The sequence below is a fragment of the Cuculus canorus genome, chromosome 3 (genome assembly GCF_017976375.1).
Source record: "Cuculus canorus isolate bCucCan1 chromosome 3, bCucCan1.pri, whole genome shotgun sequence".
NCBI classification, from domain to species: Eukaryota; Metazoa; Chordata; class Aves; order Cuculiformes; family Cuculidae; genus Cuculus; species Cuculus canorus.
This window is the reverse complement of record NC_071403.1, coordinates 18,200,861-18,219,195: the sequence shown is the minus strand read 5'-3', so window position 1 is coordinate 18,219,195 and position 18,335 is coordinate 18,200,861. Positions and strand designations below refer to the sequence as shown.

The 18,335-nt window shown below is 42.3% G+C and overlaps 1 protein-coding gene across 3 annotated transcripts in view; it reads left to right on the top strand.

The window, feature by feature from the left end:
- Window positions 1-11,609: 11,609 nt before the first annotated feature.
- PHIP (pleckstrin homology domain interacting protein) overlaps window positions 11,610-18,335 on the top strand; it is a 113,715-nt gene continuing 106,989 nt past the window's right edge. For 2 of the 3 annotated variants that reach the window (XM_054063684.1, XM_054063683.1), the window contains exons 1-4: window positions 11,610-11,798; window positions 11,892-11,950; window positions 12,707-12,736; window positions 12,859-12,918. In XM_054063684.1, coding sequence (XP_053919659.1) covers window positions 11,750-11,798; window positions 11,892-11,950; window positions 12,707-12,736; window positions 12,859-12,918 — 198 coding nt within the window. In that variant the 5' untranslated portion in view covers window positions 11,610-11,749. Of the gene's footprint in view, window positions 11,799-11,890; window positions 11,951-12,706; window positions 12,737-12,858; window positions 12,919-18,335 lie in introns of those variants that run through there. The other variant, XM_054063685.1, reaches the window with a different exon arrangement.

The window sequence follows — 18,335 nt, the reverse complement described above, 5'->3', positions numbered from 1 at the left end:
CGTACGCTGCCTAATTGTTGTCGGCAGAGCGCGTGCGCTTGGTGCAGGCTGAGCAGCATCCTCCTGAGCAGCCCCCGGTGTGGGTCAGGGGTAGCTCAGCCTCAGCTGGCGATGCTGGTGCAGCCATCCTGGTTTGGTGGTTACAAGAGTTTAATAATAGGGGTGTGGCATCGGCATGAGGCCTTGGGAATGGAGTGGGCACTGCTGCTCTTTGAGTTGTCATCCAGAGGGACCTGGACAGGCTGGAGAAGTGGGGCTGTGTGAACATGATGAGGTTCAACAAGGCCAAGTGTAAGGTCCTACGCCTGGGTTGGGGCAATCCCCAGTTTCAGTACACGATGGGGGAAGGTATGATAGAGAGCAGCCCTGCAGAGAGGGACTTGGGGGTGATGGTCGATGAGAAGCTTGACATGAGCGGGCAATGTGCGCTTGCAGCCCAGGAGGCCAACCGTGTCCTGGGCCGCATCAAAAGCAGCGTGGCCAGCAGGGCCAGGGAGGGGATTCTGTCCCTCTATTCCTCTCTTGTGAGACCTCATCTGAAATACTGTGTCCAGTTCTGGAATCCTCAATGTAAGAAGGATATGGAACTGTTGGAATGGGTCCAGAGGAGGGCTACAAAGATGATCGGAGGGCTGGAGCACCTCTGCTGTGAGGACAGGCTGAGAGAGTTGGGGTTTGTTCCTGGAGAAGAGAAGGCTCAGAGAAGATCTTATAGTGACCTTCCATTACGTGAAAGGGCTACAAGAAAGCTGGGGAGGGACTGTTTACAAAGGGTTGTGGTGATAGGACAAGGGGCAATGGATATAAACGGGAGAGGGGCAGATTTAGACTAGACATAAAGAGGAATTTCTTCACTATGAGAGCGCTGAGGCACTGGCACAGGTTGTCCAGGGAAGGTGTGGCTGCCCCATCCCTGGAAGTGTTCAAGGCCAGGTTGGATGGGACCTTGGACAGCCTGGGCTGGTGGGAGGTGTCCCTGCCCATGGCAGAGGGGTGGAACTGGATGATGTTTAAGGTCCCTTCCAACCCAAACTAATCTGTGATTCTATAACATTCAGAAATGAGCAATACAGCAACAAGTACTCCTTACTGTCTGCATGCTGGAAATCAAAATGTTACTGTCTGTAAATATGCCTATGGAGAGACCTACACTGTTAGGAACACCTGACAGTCAATGAACAGAGAAGCGTACACACCACACTCCTGGAGGGAGGAGAAGAATCCAAGGATGCTGGCTGCTAAAAAATTTCAAATTGATTATCAGGGTTGGGAGCAGACGTGAACAACACATTTCAGATTTACACTGTATCTGATGATATCTTAGCTGCATCCAGAGTGGTGGACCATAAATCAAAAAGTCAATTTAAGTTGAGGGGGGGTTATTTTTACTTAGATGTTAATTATTTAGTCTGAAGACCCACAGAAAGGAGATTTAGGACTTATAATTTGAACTGGTTTTGTTAGGACTTTTAAAGGACTTCAAAAGGAAAGGGCTTGGGGGGTGGGAATAGAGCTGAGGTACTGCTATGTTGCTAGAATTTAAGAAGTGTGTAGTGTTTTGGTTTTAAATGGGATTAGGAAGGTAAATACCTCTTCCTGAATTTTTTTTTTTTTTTAAGAACACTGACTACTTTGAAAATAAGTTTTAATTAATAATTTAAACAGCACTGGGGCTGGGGAATGCGTGTTAGAAATCAGCTGCCTGCGTTGCTAAAACTGTCAGCAACTGCTATGCAGGATCTGAGGAAAGGGAATGTCCTGCTGGGGTTTGAGAACTTATTGTAACGTTTAGCTCTCAGCAACCAGAAACATTGATACTGGAACTTGAGTGGGAACCTCTGTGATTTTATGTAACTTACTCTGAATTCTAGCATTAATCAATTCTTCTTTAACTTGGGAATTTACCTGAAGGATGGAAAGCTGATGTAACTTTTTTTCCTAAGGGACTATCCAATTATTTTATTTTTCCCAGTTTTTAGAAGTTTTTAGATGGCTTTCCCTCTTGTTTGGGAGTTTGCTATGGAACAAGTGTCTTACCCCTGACTTCTACCGCTTCATCTGCTGCTTCCTCACATTCTCTCTGCACTCCTTGTTCATCCCTTAAAAACATCAAAACCAGAACCTGAAAAGCCTGAGAACTAGCAGGATCTGCAGGAAATATTTTTTCGTAATTTATTAGGCAACTCTCTTTTCTGTTTTTACAAAACAAATGTTCTAGAATTCCCTGAAACTTAAATATGTCTCGAAATTTAAGCCTTGAGACATAAAGATTAAATTCTGATGAAATTGTGATCACCAGAATCCCTGTGATCCTTTAAGTAACATTGAAAAGAGTATACTGACTAAATAGCTTTCCTGTAGGTAATTACTCTTGCAGGTCAATGGATCACTCCCCGCACCCCTTGTTTTTCTCAAAGCATCATGATTTTTATAAATTGTATGAGACTAAATGGGAGAAATTGTTTTCTATTTTTATTTCTCAGTTTGTGGGAATTTTACTGTGCTGCTCAGATCTAGAAGAAAGTGAAATGTGAATATATGTCTAATTGAAAAAACTTAAACCATGGCCTAGGTGTTTCTTAAGAACAAAAATCATAGAATCATAGAATCACCAGGTTGGAAAGGACACACCAGATCATCGAGTCCAACCATTCCTAACACTCCCTTAAACCATGTCCCTAAGCACTTCATCAATCCGTTCCTTAAACACCTCCAGTGAAGGTGACTCGACCACCTCCCTGGGCAGCCTCTGCCAGTGCCCAATGACTCTTTCCGTGAAGAATTTTTTTCTGATGTCCAGCCTGACCCTCCCCTGGCGGAGCTTCAGGCCATTTCCCCTTGTCCTGTGCTCTGTCACTTGGGAGAAGAGGCCAGCTCCCTCCTCTCCACAACCTCCTTTTAGGTAGTTGTAGAGAGCAATAAGGTCTCCCCTCAGCCTCCTCTTCTCCAGGCTAAACAACCCCAGTTCCCTCAGCTGCTCCTCGTAAGACTTGTTCTCCAGCCCCCTCACCAGCTTTGTTGCTCTTCTCTGGACACGCTCCAGAGCCTCCACATCCTTCTTGTGGTGAGGGGTCCAGAACTGAACACAGTACTCAAATACCTTGCGTGCAAACGAAAAGAACCTTTGTATTTTTAGATAAGGATTTTGGAGGGTCCCAACTCCTCAAATGCTGACATGTGTGTTTGGCATTACCTACGCTTTAACTAAGTGATTTGAACTTTAGTTGTATTTAGGTGGAAAGGTCCTACACAAGCATTTCTCTTGTAAAGCACTTCCAAACTTTATTATATATAATATATATATAATTATATTATACATGGACTAAATACACGTGGCTTTATTAGAATAACCAACTCCAAAAATAGAACTATGTTAAAAATAAATGCCTGTGTGTTTCTCTAAATACCCAGTCTGGTCTGTAAGACATTGTGTTTCTTTACATTAGTTGATTGAGTTTTAGTGTTATTCAGTGCTTTACTTATAAAGGCCTGCCAAGAGGCAATTAGTAGTAATCAGACTTGACACTGAAAGATCAAGTTCAATTCTTTTTTTGTTTGATCTTCGCCTGAGCTTTAATAAAACACACACATGCAGAAACTAGCAGTGTGCTAGTGCTCCAGAGCTCGCTGCAAGAAGCATTACCCGTCAGTGGTGAGCTGATCCAAAGATGGGTGAGAATGTGTAGAACAGTCTCACTATAAAATAATCTTTAGATATCCCCATTCAAACTGTCGGTACTTCATTTTCCAACAGCAAAAGCTTCTGGGATGTCTGTAAGACTTCTGAGTGTGCCCAGAGCTGCCTGTTCTGACTAGCTCAGGATCCACAGATCTTCTGCTTGTTTCGCTTGTGCATCCCGTTCAGGGATCGTTTCCAGAGCACGCTGACCAAACTAGGTCTGAACTAAAGCAGTGATTGTGCCTTTTGTCCAACAACTTTGTCATTTTTACTCACTCGGGTGCAGAAGGGCATCCAACCAGTTCAAATTCCTCCACAGGAAAAACAGTATTTTGTACTTCTGAAAAGAAAGAGCGAGCTGCTGAGTAGACGTCCTTGAAAGAGGATTCTTCTTAGCCTCCATTGAGTAACCGGCTTCTCTATGCAAGGGAAAACCACAGATTAGTTGAGGCAGAGCAAGCACTGTCTTTTAATCTTGTGGCAGGTCTTCACCTGGGAAAACACATGCCAATCTCCATCTTATGTTAGCATTAGGTTAGAAACAAGGAAGCAAACAAACATCTTAACCAGCATCATGCGTAGGCAAGGGTCATTTGTGGTCTAATTGTGCTTGCTGTCTCTGGTACTTTCAAAGCTGTAAAATCAAGAGATTTGATTCAGTGATTTAAAATCAGTGGTTGCCTTACACAATTTATATGGCAATTGGTACGCTGTGCCTACTTGGCACCCCGAAACTTTTGAACAGTTTATCTGGGCAAACTGCAGAAATGAAAAATAATCGTTTCAAGGCACTGAGTAGATGCTGTAGAGGAATACAAAGTATTGAGAATTCTGAATCAGCAGCCCAGTATTTTTGCAATAGACTGAATGAGAAATGGAGATCAGAATCTCAGTGATGTGTATTTCATGGATGATTGACAAATCACATATGCTACACAAAGTAGGCACTGTCAGCCAAATGGTTCAATGCTAACAGCACTGAAATCTTTACTGTAAGTGCAAATATTGGTACTACTCGCGCTACATCATTACTATTTTGGGGAAAGCATTTCAACTACATAGAAATAAAAATACTTTGCAGCTCTAAATGAAATCAAACAATGCTAGGAGGAGATGCTCAGGAAAAACTAAGGTTTGTCTTAAAGCTAGCAACACAGGAAGGCTGTGTTGGATCAGACTAACGATTCTTCTAATTATATCTGTGCACTGTCACTGGATGTTCTTACCTATAGAAGTGTCAGTTCTTCTAAAGACTGCTAAAACCCTTGCTTTAGTGATTTCTGAGGCAAAAGTAAAGCCAGGATGGCTATATTTTGTGGTGGCAGAAAACCATCATTTTTAATTTGAAATCTTGCAACTATTTTGGTTCTTGAACTATGTCCTAGAGTTTACAGAAGATCCTGCTTTATTTTCTGTGAAGCAGAGAAAATTTGTATGCCATACTTAAATATTACCTCCTCCAAATATTTTATTCAATTTCCTTGCTCTTTAATTCTATTTGTACAATTTTTTTTCTGTTTCTTAACTGCTTTCCTTATATATCTTTGAACTCTAGTTCTTTAGCGATAAGCTGAAAGACTCAACGCATTATTCCAACAGAAGATGTGTCATTGTTTTGTTTTCACTGCTTCTAGAGTTCTAGAAAAGAAATTACAATATTCTCAATGTTAGGTATGTAATAAACAGAATGGTCTTTTAGAAGATTTACTACCAGCTGTTGAATAGTACTTTTTTTCTTATATTGCATTAGGAGCCCATAATGGGCATGACTGACTCATATTATTTCTTCCGGTAGATTATTTTAAATGTAACATCATGAAATTTTACCTACATTGTTCTGTTCTTCTTTTCTCTGGGTAAATCTCTGTGATATTTCTGATGGCCTGCTCTATTTTTTTCTAAATTGTACAATGAGTATCTGTAAACAGTGAAATATTTTCTTTCGGTCTTTCCTGTAATTATACATTAACAACTATATCGGACTGTATCTCTGTCAACAATATGACAGAACCTCTCTGATTATTACAAGGATGTAAGACTTTAATAGTTCACTGTATTAACTTTGGGGAAATTCCAAGTTTATATCAACGCTACTGATAACCAGCCCTATTCTGAAGTCAGACAGTAACGCCTCATCTTTAGTTTTAAAAGTTGCACTTCTAACAGGCTTCTGCTGCCACTGAAAAAGTCAAATCCAAACCCCTAATCACAAATGGCCCTCAAGTTTGGTTAAACAGAAATCTAGATTTTCATGCAGAGAAATGTAAAGACAAATAGTCACTGGAGGACCCTATTAAGTCATGTCTTAATAAACTTTAGAATTTAACAATATAAATAAAAATTTGTCATTTAAGTCTTAAAACACGTCTTCTTAGAACTCTAGGGTGAAACCAATCAGTGGATCACCTTGTTTAGAGAATCCTCTGTGCAACAAAAATTGCCTTAGCATATTGGAATACCTTACTGGAAAGTATAGTAACAGCAAACGTTTTCAGAAGTTTTCTAGAAGTAATAACGTTAGAAAATAATTGTCAATATGCAAGGCAAACAGTAAACATTCTTTTTTTTCCTGCTCCTGTTTTAATTATGGAGTAGCTCTCCTCTAGAGTACACCCTGTATATTAATTATTTTAAAGCTCTACTTAAAAAAACTGCATAATCCTTAGAATTCTCAGAAAACTTTGGAGACATCAAATAGGGGTGAAACTGAACATGGCAGATGTCCAAGACTGTCTGAGAAGAACTGTCCAATAGCCAACAATTAAGTAGAGCAGTTCAATCATTTTCTCAAAATCCTCTGGATAATGAGAGAACGTATTCAGCACAGAAAGTTGTACTGTCAAACTGATCAGTAACTTTAATCGAGGGTCTTCTACAAAATACAGGAACACGAATAAAATTGCTTTAAAACAAAAAAAAAAAAAGTGAACAAAACGCCGCCATAAAACAGTAGAATTCCTTTATTCAATGGAATTACATGGGTGAAATTCTTAGTTTGCTTTTATAATGGACGTTTTTGTATTCAAAGATATAATAGTGAAACTGAAAGAATGTAGTGGCTGGTGCAATTCATATTTATTTGGGTAACAACAGACTAAAGAGGTTTTTAGGGTCATTGAATGAGTTTCAACCAGACTCTTCTAGTCCTCAAAACGTAAATGACACAGAGATCTACTTTCAGAAGCTTGCTTGTAGATTCGTGGTTTATTATTTATTTTCACACAAAAATGAATGATGTCTTCTTGAGCGACTTGATTTTGCTTTACTCTTCTAGCTGCCCATGAAGAGACAACCTAGAAATATGTTTATCAAGAGGTTTATCTGTTTGCGTGCTTTTATAAAATGTTTATTTGCTGATGGTGGTTTGGGCAATGCGGTATCTGATGCTACTCTACTTTTTACTGACAGGAAGGAGCAAGCAAAAGGTGAAATGGTGTGTTTTGGTTGCAGTGGGAAAACGTCCACATTCTATGGTAACAAGTGCACTAAAAAAATGGAAGTCAAGGTAAAGAACCGAAGCATATAGCTCACTGTTTAATACCTGATATGGGCAGAATACACAGCAGATAAGCACTCTGTAGAGAACTTCATAGTTGAAAGTTCAGGTGGGCTACTGGTCCTGGGTGCAGGAGGGATATATTCTTGACATGAAGCAAGAACAAGTGAGCACTTAAAACAATTTTGGTGTGAAGCTACTTAGTTAAATTTTAAGTTATTGCTTAAAACTGTAGAAGGAATTTACTCTTAGTAGTACTGTATTTTGGCACACTTGATTCTTTCTGCAGATGTTTAATATATACGATAATAATAAAAAAAAAAAGTTGGCTGCACTCCTAAGTAGCATGGCTCACTTCTTGCCCTTGTAAGATTGATGGTTGGTTTCAAGAGTGAGAACCAACAGTCACAAAAGGACAAGCAACTGGCAATGATAATTCTCATTTAAGGTAAAAAAAAACCCCACCCCACCACCCCCTGCCGACCAACAAACCTGTGGAAAACTTAGTCAATGCTTTATGTTGCTCTGAATCAACCTCCCTGCTCCAGTACTGCGCTTTCAAACATTTAGCTGTGTTGTTCAGCTTGACAATTTACAAACCCTAAATACTTGCCTTATTCTGTAAAGAAAAGAGCAAATTTCACAAGAAACAAAAAGGATTTTCATATCAAGTATTGCTACCATCAAGTTTCAAGTAAGACACTTTCTGGTTTTGAGCTATTAAGCCATACTGATCACAGATATAAACAATTGTGGAAGGAAAAAAATATCAGTAAAAAACCCTAAAAGCTATCAAGATGCGGAAAAATCAAGAAGAAACTGAAGTTACTACATACTTATCTGTTAAAAGTAACCAGTAATTCAAGAGAATTCTAAAATATCTGTATTTGTATACTTAACAGTGTTTAGAGCACTTTCTGGGGAAGTGAGAAAAAAAGGAAGAGAAAAAAATAAGGCCACGGTAGTGAAAATAAAACAAACAAACAAACACTTGGGATTGGTCCATAACTGGTTGCAAGTTTTAAATATCAACTTTATTAACAGGAAAATCTAATAAACTTTATTGTTCCTTTTTTTGTAAAATTATTTTAGTGAGCATGAGTGAATATTCATATTTGAATATCACAAAATAAAGTAACAGGACACAGTATTTGCAAAACGAATATGTAAAGCTAAGAGATATTAAAACAATTCAATTCCTAGATTAAAATAATGTTAGATTTTCTTTTTAACTGTTAACAATTATTATAGCTAAAAAAAAGGAAAATATTTCCATTATTACTACTTTTTTTTTTAAAAATGCAGGTCTTTCAGAGTGGAAATATGCCCTAAAAATATTAAATCTCACTGACAATGCAGAACTGATGTATTTTTACTGAAGGATCATGTAAGGTGACAAGATCACATGAAAGAAAAGGAATTATTTGAAAGCAAAATAACCAAGACAGTAAAAATTCAGAGATAAGGATGTGTTTCTCACATGTGTCTGTAATAAAAACATCCTGAATTTAACTGCAACAAGGGAAAAAAAAACTTTTAAAACATCTCTGAAAAAAAATAATGGAGTATTTATTACTGCCACAGGAATTCTTAAAATTCATCCTAACATGCATAACCAAACAATAATAATTCGTCATATTCTTTTGTGGCCCGTGTGACTTCCATGTTAACCCACAAATAAGCCGAAATCCCCCATCAGGTTTCATCTGTAAAAAGAAGTAGAACGGATGTTTGTAAAAGCTGTTCATTAAACATTACTCGTAGTACTGCTGGGCTCAGGCTTAAGTCAGGGACTGGGGTTCCATTTTGCTTGGTGCGCTACAAAAAACTAAATAAAAGACACAATCCTTACTTTACTGTCAAAGCACCAAGAACATTTTTATTCTGTGGGCTGTATTTTAAACTGCATCAGGAAAAGTTAAGAGTTGCCAAAAGAACAAGGAAGTTCAATATTTCAGGACAGTTTTCCTCTACTTTCAGACTCTTCTAACTGTTAAAAATTCTTTTTTCCTCCGTTTATGGTTTTAGTGATGTCATACATAAGTATACGTTCTTTTATGTAAACACCAAGGGAAACTAAAATGTTAATCTCATTATTCACATAGCTCTTTGTTGTGAGAACCACCTATGAGAGATATTACAATACATATTCTACAGTGTTAAGAAAAGACTTGAGTCGCTTTATTTTTAAAATCTTTATTAGATTGTATGACTTCATTGCCATTTCAATTATTTGAAGCGTGGATTTAAAATTAAGATGGAACACAGAGCGGTTATTGTTATAAAAACTGGGAAAAGGGAGACACCCGTACATTTTTAAACATATAAAATGAGTGTAGGTACAGATAAAGTGATCAAACCTAGCATGCACAATTTAACTACTTGAGGAAAAAAACTCTACTGGAAAATACATTTACGCTGATGACTACAGACCACATGCTAGATTATGATTTTAATGATTTTTAGGACGCTTGATAATCGCATGGCAAAATGCACGGCAACCAGTCATCTGCTACATCAATGTAGTTTTTATCCCATTTTATCCCATGACTTTTATGGACATAGGGGTGACATTTTAGCCCCTTTTCTCAATGCTTTCACGGTTCCATTTGTGCACTAAAGCAGAAAGGCTGGCTGCAGCAAGCTTTCTCACCACGCCAAGCACAAAGCTCGAGCTCATCAACCGAGCTCAGGGGCCTCGGGAACCTAGATAGAAAAATGCTCAGCTCAGCCTCCCCTCAGCTGTGCAGAAATATGGTTTAAATCGGATTTTATTAGAAGTTCCCTCGGCGAGAGCGGCGGGGTCTTTATGCACGAGATATTCTTTGTCTAGGTTCTGCATCATTTCAGCCGTACTTCTGGCTTTGCCTCACAAGTTACGCTACTTTATAACCAAAACAAACACTAAAAAATAAACGCCAGGTTCCCCGTTAACACCGATCTGTGCTGATTCCTCTGTCATTGTCCCCAAACTCGGTGGTTCTCCACAGGCCTCGGCTCGCCGCGGGCGCGCTGCGAATAAAGACAAATAACTACGCGACTTTAAACCCCTTCCGAATCGGATGCGGATTTTCTTTTTTAAAGGCAATTATCGGTGAGCCTTTGCTTTGTTTTTTGGTTGTTTTTTTTTTTCCCCTCCCCCTTTTCTGGCTGTAAAGCAGCCGAAGCGGCAGCCGCGGCGCGGCTCGGGGCGCTCGGTCGGCGGCGTGAAAGGGAGCGAAGCCTTCGAGAAGATTTAATCGCTCGTCGGGTTCCGTGCGATGCCGCAGCCTTTCAGGAACCTTCGGCACGTTATTGATCCGCTCCTGAATTACCTCCAGGTCAGCAATAGGTTGTGCAAAGGCATCGCCGTCCCTCGCTCGGGCGCCTCCTCCTCCTCCATCGCTCCGGGAGAGCCGTCGGCCCCTGCGCTCGGCGGGCAGGACAATGGATAGAAGCGGAGGACGCTGAATAAAAGCAGAGAACGGTGAATAAAATCAAAGAAGGGCGAATAAAATCAAAGAACGACGAGTAAAATGGAATAGAATCAGAAAACAACCAATAAAATCAAAGAACAACCAATACAATCGTTATCGGCTCTTCGGGTTTTGTTTATAAAGGGAAATTCTCAAACCGAGCGCCGCCGCCGCGGGGACTCAGACGAAAACGAGGCCAAAAAAAGCGCGTTTTGGGTTGTTTGGGGTTTGTTGGGTTGGTTTGTTTGTATTTTTCTCCCCCCCCCAACCCCCCCCCCTTCTCCCACGCTCCCAAGCCCGAGCCCCCGGGGCCACAATGTTGCAAGGCTGCGACACAGCGACGCGTGACCCCGGGCGGGGCCGGAGGAGCCGAGGGGAGGGATGGCGGGGACGGGCTCCCCCGGCCCGGCCTCTCCCGGGGGGTATTTCGGGCTGCGCCCCCTTTTCCCATCGCTGCGACACCGAAACTCGGCAACTTCCAGCGCCGCCGCTGCCGCTCCGCCCCCCCCGCCGGATCCCTCCGCGCTCCGGCCCGCACCGAGGAGGAAAAAGCGCCCTTTTCAGGCGCTTCCCAACCCGCCCACCGCTCCGACATCTTCTCTTTCTGCCCGCCCGAAGCGTAGTAAACACCTAGAGAGCGCCTTCGCCCCCTTTTCTCCCGGCGGCGGGGCGGGAGGCACCGTGGGAGGGAGACACGGGGGGGGGAAGTAGAAAAAAGGAGGCAGGGCAGGAAAAAAAAAAAAAAATAAAGGAAGGAGGGCGGGAGAAAAGGGAGGGAGGGCAGGAAACCCGCTCGCTGTGCCGCTTTGGCAGCTCCCCCGCCTCGGAGGGGGCGCGGGGGAGGGGCTGCGGGGCTGGGGAGGGGGCGAGGAGGAGGGGACTCTTTCTCCGCGCGGAGGGATCGCGGTCGCTGGCGGCGGCGGCGTCGCTGCGAGTTGTTGTTTCCTCCTCCTCCTCCTCCCGCCGCCGCCGCTGCTGCTGCTGCCCGCGGGTTGAATGGTGGAGCCGAGACCCTTCGTACTGAACGAACAGTGACAGCTACCGGGCGGGCGGGCGCGTTTCGCTGGGCCCCGGCCCGGATTCCTCCTTCCCTCCCTCCCTCCCCGGGTGTCCCTCGCCATGTCCGGGCCCGGCGGCGGCAGCAGGCACACGGCGGAGCTGCGGGCGGGTGAGTGCGGGGCCGGGGGAGCCGCGGGGAAAGGGGATCCCGCGGGGCACGGCCGGGCGCTCACCGCCCTCTCCCTGCTCTCTCCCCGCGCAGAGCTCTACTTCCTCATCGCCCGCTTCTTGGAGGACGGACCCTGCCAGCAAGCGGCTCAGGTAGGGCGGGAGGGAGGGGAGGTGGCGGGATGGATGGATGGATAGAGGGATGGAGGGATAGAGGGATGGATGGATGGCGCCACCGGGCCCGGCGGGAGGACGGCGACGCTCGCAGCCGCGTCCTCCTTCTCCCTGTTTTTCTCCTTTTTTTTCTCAAAAACCGCTCCCCTCTCTTTCTCCTCCCTCTTATTTTCCCCCCTCCCCTCTCTTTTTCTTCCCCCCCTTCTTCCCCTCATCCCCTCTATTAACCTCTCCTCCTCTCTTATTCGCCGTCTCCCCTTCCCCCTCTCTCGTCTCCCCTTCCCCCTCTCTCGTCTCCCCTTCCCCCTCTCTCGTCTCCCTCCCTCTCCCCTTTCCCTCCTTTCTGTCTCCCCCTCTCCCCTTCCCCTTTCTTGTCTCCTCCCCCATGTCCCCTGACCCTCTCTTCCTCCCTCTCCTCTGCCCATCTCCCCTGATCCTCTCTCGTTTCCCCCTCTCCCTTTCTCGTCTCCCACTCCCCCTTCTCCCCATCTTCTCCCCTTCTCTCGTCACCCCATCTTCTCTTCTTCCCCTTTTCCTCGCTCTTGTCCCCATCATCTCTCCCTTCACCTCCTTCTTGTCCTCCCAATCTTCTGCCCCCTGTCCCTCTCCTCTCCTCTCCTCTCCTCTCCTCTCCTCTCCTCTCCTCTCCTCTCCTCTCCTCTCCTCTCCTCTCCTCTCCTCTCCTCTCCTCTCCTCTCCCTTGTTTCCCCCCCTCCCCTTTTGTTGTCGCCGCAGGTCCTGATCCGAGAAGTGGCCGAGAAGGAGGTAAGAGGCTTTGCGCCCCCTGCCCTCCCCGCTGCCCCGCTCCTCCGCCCGGTCCCGGCGGGGCTGGGGGCTCTGGGGCCGCGGAGCCGCTCACGGGCTGCTCTCCCTTCCCTCCGTTTCAGCTGCTGCCCAAGCGCACGGACTGGACGGGCAAGGAGCATCCCCGCAGCTACGAGAACCTGGTAAGCGGGACGCGCCTCTTTTCCCCGTCTGTCTTTTTAAGCAGCACAAGGAAAAAATTGAATTTCCCGCAAAAAAAAGAAAAAAACCCAAACCCAATACAAATCCAACAACTTGGAAAAGGGGGAGGAAACAACCGAACGACCCCCAAAGCGAACCACCCTCCCCGGAGCGGTGTTCGGTGCCGCCCGGGGCGGGGGCGCCATGGCCGCGCGGGGCGGGGGGGGGCGCTCGCGGCCGCCCGCGCGCACAATGGCGGCGGGGGTGGGGGGTGGAGGGGCGCATCCCGGGCCGCCCGCCGCGCTGGGGGTGGGGCGGCTCGTCCCGGTTCGCGGTGTGCCTGCGTGCGAGAGCTGCCCGCATCCTAAAGTCCGCGATTTGCTGCGTTTCGCCTTTTTTTTTGAAACCTCTCAGTGAGCGCTTTTCATCTCGGATGCAGATCGGTGATTAAAAAATAAGGTCTTCCCTGCGCAGGCTTAGTCCTTGCGGGAAGAGAAGGGCATGGATGTATTTTTTCCTATTTTTTAAATTTTTTTTTTATTTCAGTAGTTGGGCAAACAGCAATTAGGATGTGTCTGTTAGCAACTTGTTGCTGGCATTGTGTTCACATACAGGTGCGCTCTTGTATAATTTAGCCTCTGAGTTTCTGAATAGTTTTTTTAAGGAAAACCGTGTCTCGTTTGTACCGTTCATCAAAGCAGGAGGTCCCTTCAGGCGTTTTGGTTGGTTATAGTCATTCTGAACTCTGAACGGTATTTTTGAGATTTAGACATGTGGATAACTTCTGAGCTCATGCAAAAGGAGGCAGAACAGTTCCCATCTGTAACACATGCAATAAAGACTGTTGGTATATACAACACTGTATGTATATATTTTATATATATATATATATATATTTATGTGCGTATATATTTTAGATATATAAACTTTATATTTTTTTTATATATGTATTACTTGGAGATGTTACAGTACAAATGATAGGTATTTATCGTACTTAGAACAGGCTTGCTTGCTGCATTGGTTTCCTCTAGGGCGAGAGGTGGACTGGCCAAGGCATTTTAATGCATGTGGTGTGGAAGCGTTGATAGCAATTGATTTGTTGAAAACACATTTATACCTTTGAAAACCTTTCAGTTTTCCGTAAATCAAAGATCATAAAGACATTCAGCTGAGAGTTTCAAAGTGCTTGTACTTTTGCAAGATATATTATGCTGTTCTTATTTATTTATTCATCTAAATCTGTATGTATTTGTAAGACTGCAGGGCCCTATTATTAATTTCACACAGAGGTCAGAAGTTGCTTGGTAAAACTTACCATGACTCTTCCTGTTCTATGAATTATAAAGAATTGGAAGTGCAATCTTGGTGTAGAATGGATTTGGATTTCTTCTGTAGAATATTATTCAGAGTATAAAAAGATGTGAAGAAAGAGTGAGGAAAAAGATTTTAAAGGTTGAAGTAAAAGGGCTTGATGAGGAATAAGTTTGTTTTGACCCTTCTTTACAAGAAACAGCAGCTGTTTGCTGTAATGCAGGTAAATATTAATTTAGTCAGAATAGATGTGTAATGATATAAAAAGTACTTCCTTAAAATTTGGACTTAATCCTAGGTGCATGTATTTGGTAATGTGATGCTGTCTAGATCCTTTCTCTTTATTTCTAGTCTTCTCTTCCTAAAAAAGTTTCTTTAGGCTTTCTAATAAATGTTGATATACCCTCTTTTCACCTTTTCCCTACCTAGATGTTGGGAGGGGCCAGAAAAGAAATGAGTTACTTTGTTCTTGATTCTTTTCTCTAGCCTGTCTGTCTGCTCTTGCTTCAGTAGACAAAGATGTGTGAACTTTGTGTTACTTTGTATTACAGTTTATTACAGTTTAGGCCTCTGAAAAGCTTAAGTGGAAGTGTATTTGCAGGCTGACAGGTACATTTCATGCAAAAGTAGTGTTTTTCGGGACACTTTGTTCCATTAAACAAAATCTTGTTTATTTCAAACCAAAGAATCTTTAGCTTTTCAGATAGAGGCTGATGAATAGCTAACTTTTTTTTTCCGTTTGTTTTTTTTTTTTCCCTAAAAAAAAACCCAACACAGTTTTAAGCACGATGCTGACTCTTCTTTCTGAAGAAGGCATGTTCTGTCATGTTTTGGTATCAATTCTCAGACTTAAATGCCTTCTGCTTTCACTAAACTTCGTAGAAGGGGCTGAAGGGGCTGAAGGGAGAAAAGCGAAGAAATAAATGTACCAGTAAATGTAGGGTTAGATGTCTCACTTGTACTCTAGGAGGGAGTAAAGGCTTTGTGTAACTGGGGATACAATTTAATTTCAGGCTTCTGTTTTGTTGTTTGCAAAATCGTGCCTTTTGTTGTAGATCTATTTAGGTGGGTATATTTTTCAAGGTCAAACCAGGAACACTATCATCTCTTGTTTTGGAAGCATTTAGTTGGAAAGCTAACTATAATAAGAATTCCTGTTGTTAGACTGAAATTCACAGCCTTAGTTATTTTATTTCTGTAACTTAATTTGTGCAAATAATGTTAAATCCGATGCAATTTTAATCTAGTAAATTACTTTCATTTTTCTGTTTGGTCAGTGAAAGTAAATGTTTCATTTTCTTATAAGCTAACACCATGCTGTGCGAGCTTGTAATGCTACTGGAAAAACATGTGAGTTCAGAAATGCCATTATAGTATGTTTTATATTCTTAAGTGATTTTTCATTAATTCAAAAATTTCTATCCTATACTTTCCTGCAGTCACCATTTGTGGTATAAGCCACTTGAATCTTGCTTTAAGTGTGTAGTCCCTTATTTTGGAGTGCCAATCTTGCTTATATAGTGTCAGTATTAAGATTTCTGTTTGTGTGATAACCAAAGACTTTCTAGGAGTTGAGATCCTGGTAGGCTGCTTCCAACCCATGTGTACCAAGGATGGTGGGACTCTTCAGTAACAGAGCTCAGAATGTTTTGTATTCTCTTGCGTTAGCTGTGAAAACTTATTAATTGTAAGCTAGCTATTTTTGTCTTGTTTAAGGCAGCCTTGTAAGTTGTTTATAGATTGTGGTTAAAGATGCTGCTTCAGTGTTGTGTAGTCAGGCTTTAAAACACATTTGTTAGGGCCTTGCCACATGAACAAGCTATGGTGCATCATTTGACTCCAGGGTAATTGTTTTTTCATGTTGCATTTTCACCATGGGTGTAGGTGCTCTAATTGTATGCTGTGGATGAAAGCTTTGCATTTCTGCTGCATCCTTTGTGTAGGCACGAGTGCTCGTCCAAATGTGCAGTCAGTCAGATAAGGGAACTGAACTGTCTGAGGAATGAACAGTCCGACAATAATTTTCATATGGTCCAGCTCTCCTTTTGTGTGCAGAAATGGGAGTCCTACCACCACCACCACGAGTGGAGTGCATGTGGAAGGCTTGTGGAATATGGTGGGCTTGCTCCATTTGGGGGCAAAGTGGGCTTCAGCTGCAAGAAGCCAATTGTTTAAAGATTTACTATAATAATTCAGAGCTATGGTAAAGAGTAATTGGGTGAGTTTTGTTTGTAGTTTTGGTTTGTGTGTGTTGTGTGTAGGTTTTTTAGGTCTTTTAGAGAACAAGCATCGTAGTGTATATGGTCAGAACCATTGTGTTAACTTTCTTTTTCTTATCTAAAATATTCACATAACTGTTATCTTCTTGGTTGAATTAGAATATTATTCATCGTGGTGGTTGAGGAAGGTGAAGGCAGGGAATTCACAGTAGGAAGATGGGTGCAATGGGCTTAGTAGGCACTACACCTTGCTGTTCTCAGGAACTGTTTACTGTTTTGCTAACTTTTGTCTCTTCCTTTTCCCCTGCACCTACTTGCAATTATTAAATGTGATTTAAAGTGAAAATGACGAAACTGTTTTCAGCCCATTCTACTGTTCTTTCTTTTTGTTTAGGCAAAAGTATGTGAAATTAAGAGTATCTGTGGCACTGGGACACCAAGTACATTGATGCTGTGTCTCATTGTTAGCCTAATACCTTACTTAGTAAAAGCCTTTCAGGCAGCACTGTGGTTACTGTTTAATAATTCTGTTTCTTAATAAGTAACTAGATAATAAGTGGTTTGTTTCTTCAGGAAATCTTGTGTTGTAAAGGTCTTTAAAGAAATAGGGAGCAAAAATAAATCTTGGATTGAATTGGAGAGCTGTGTCATCATCTAGTTTTTATTATTAACCGTACTTGGGAGTAAGTCTATACAGTGTTTTGGAAGGTGGTCTGAAAGACTTAGCACTGGAGGTAAGAAACCTGTGAAATGATTGTGTACCTTAGGAATGGTTTTGGTCTCATTTTCGGTGCTTGTGTTGAATGCACATCAGCTGAAATGATTTTTTTTTAGTTCTAAAAGACAAGTATTTATATTCTATGGATTATTCCCATAGCTGGGAATGTAGATGGTGTTAGAGCGTCTTTGTTCAAGCTATTTTATATTGATGAGGGGGAAGTCATGCTCATTGTGGGAAGTACCCCATGTTTGTTCCACAGATAATCAAGAGGACTGGCTAAGTCAACTGTTTTGCGCTAGTTCTTTCAAACTGAGAGTAAGAAACACTAACGGCAGGTAGGCTGAAGAGGAATACTGACTTTCTAATGTGTACCTTTTATTAAAAACAAAACAAACAAAAAACCCAAGAAAACACCTTCAAAACATTATGAGTTTAAGATAGGCAAATAGGTATAGGTAATCTAACAGTAATAGGTTTAGTTGAACATCTTGCTCTATAAGGCTGAAAATATTGCTACTGTTCATACTTTCTCATGTGCTAAGTAGGAAGCTTGCAGAAGACTGTTTATACTATGGTTTAATTTTTTATCTGCTCTGGCCTCACACCTATTAAAAGCATTAAGTGATTAAGAACTAGTATGTTCTTGGGATGGCTGATTTTGTGTAGGTTTGTTTCATTACAGAAAGAGTAATCTCCTGTTAAAATAATGAGCGTTCCTGTAGGAAGTAGTGGCTAAGTATTCATACATGTCTAAAATACATGAGAAATAAAAATGCTTTGGGAAAAGTAGTTTATTCACCGATTCTCCCCTCCCTCTTCTCCGTCATACCGCCCCCCAGCCCTCTCACAAAAAAAATTGCTTCAGAGAAAAGTAATTGTACTTCATTGCAGTTCCCAATTTTAAAATGATAAGGCAGTGGCTGGTGGTGTGGGGCACTCAATTAGATTGGTGGTCTGATATAGTACAACAATTACTGTAATTCAATTTGAAGTTTGTTTTGGGTAATATGTTACACAGCAGAATAGTTAAAGCTGGGATAGCTGCTGGTATTAGTGATATTGAGCTCTAGCACCTTGAAATATAGGTACCTTGGATTTTGTTGTTAAATGTCCTTATGTGGAAATGTGTTTTTCTGGAAGATATTTCCAGTCAAACTTGTAGTTAAGC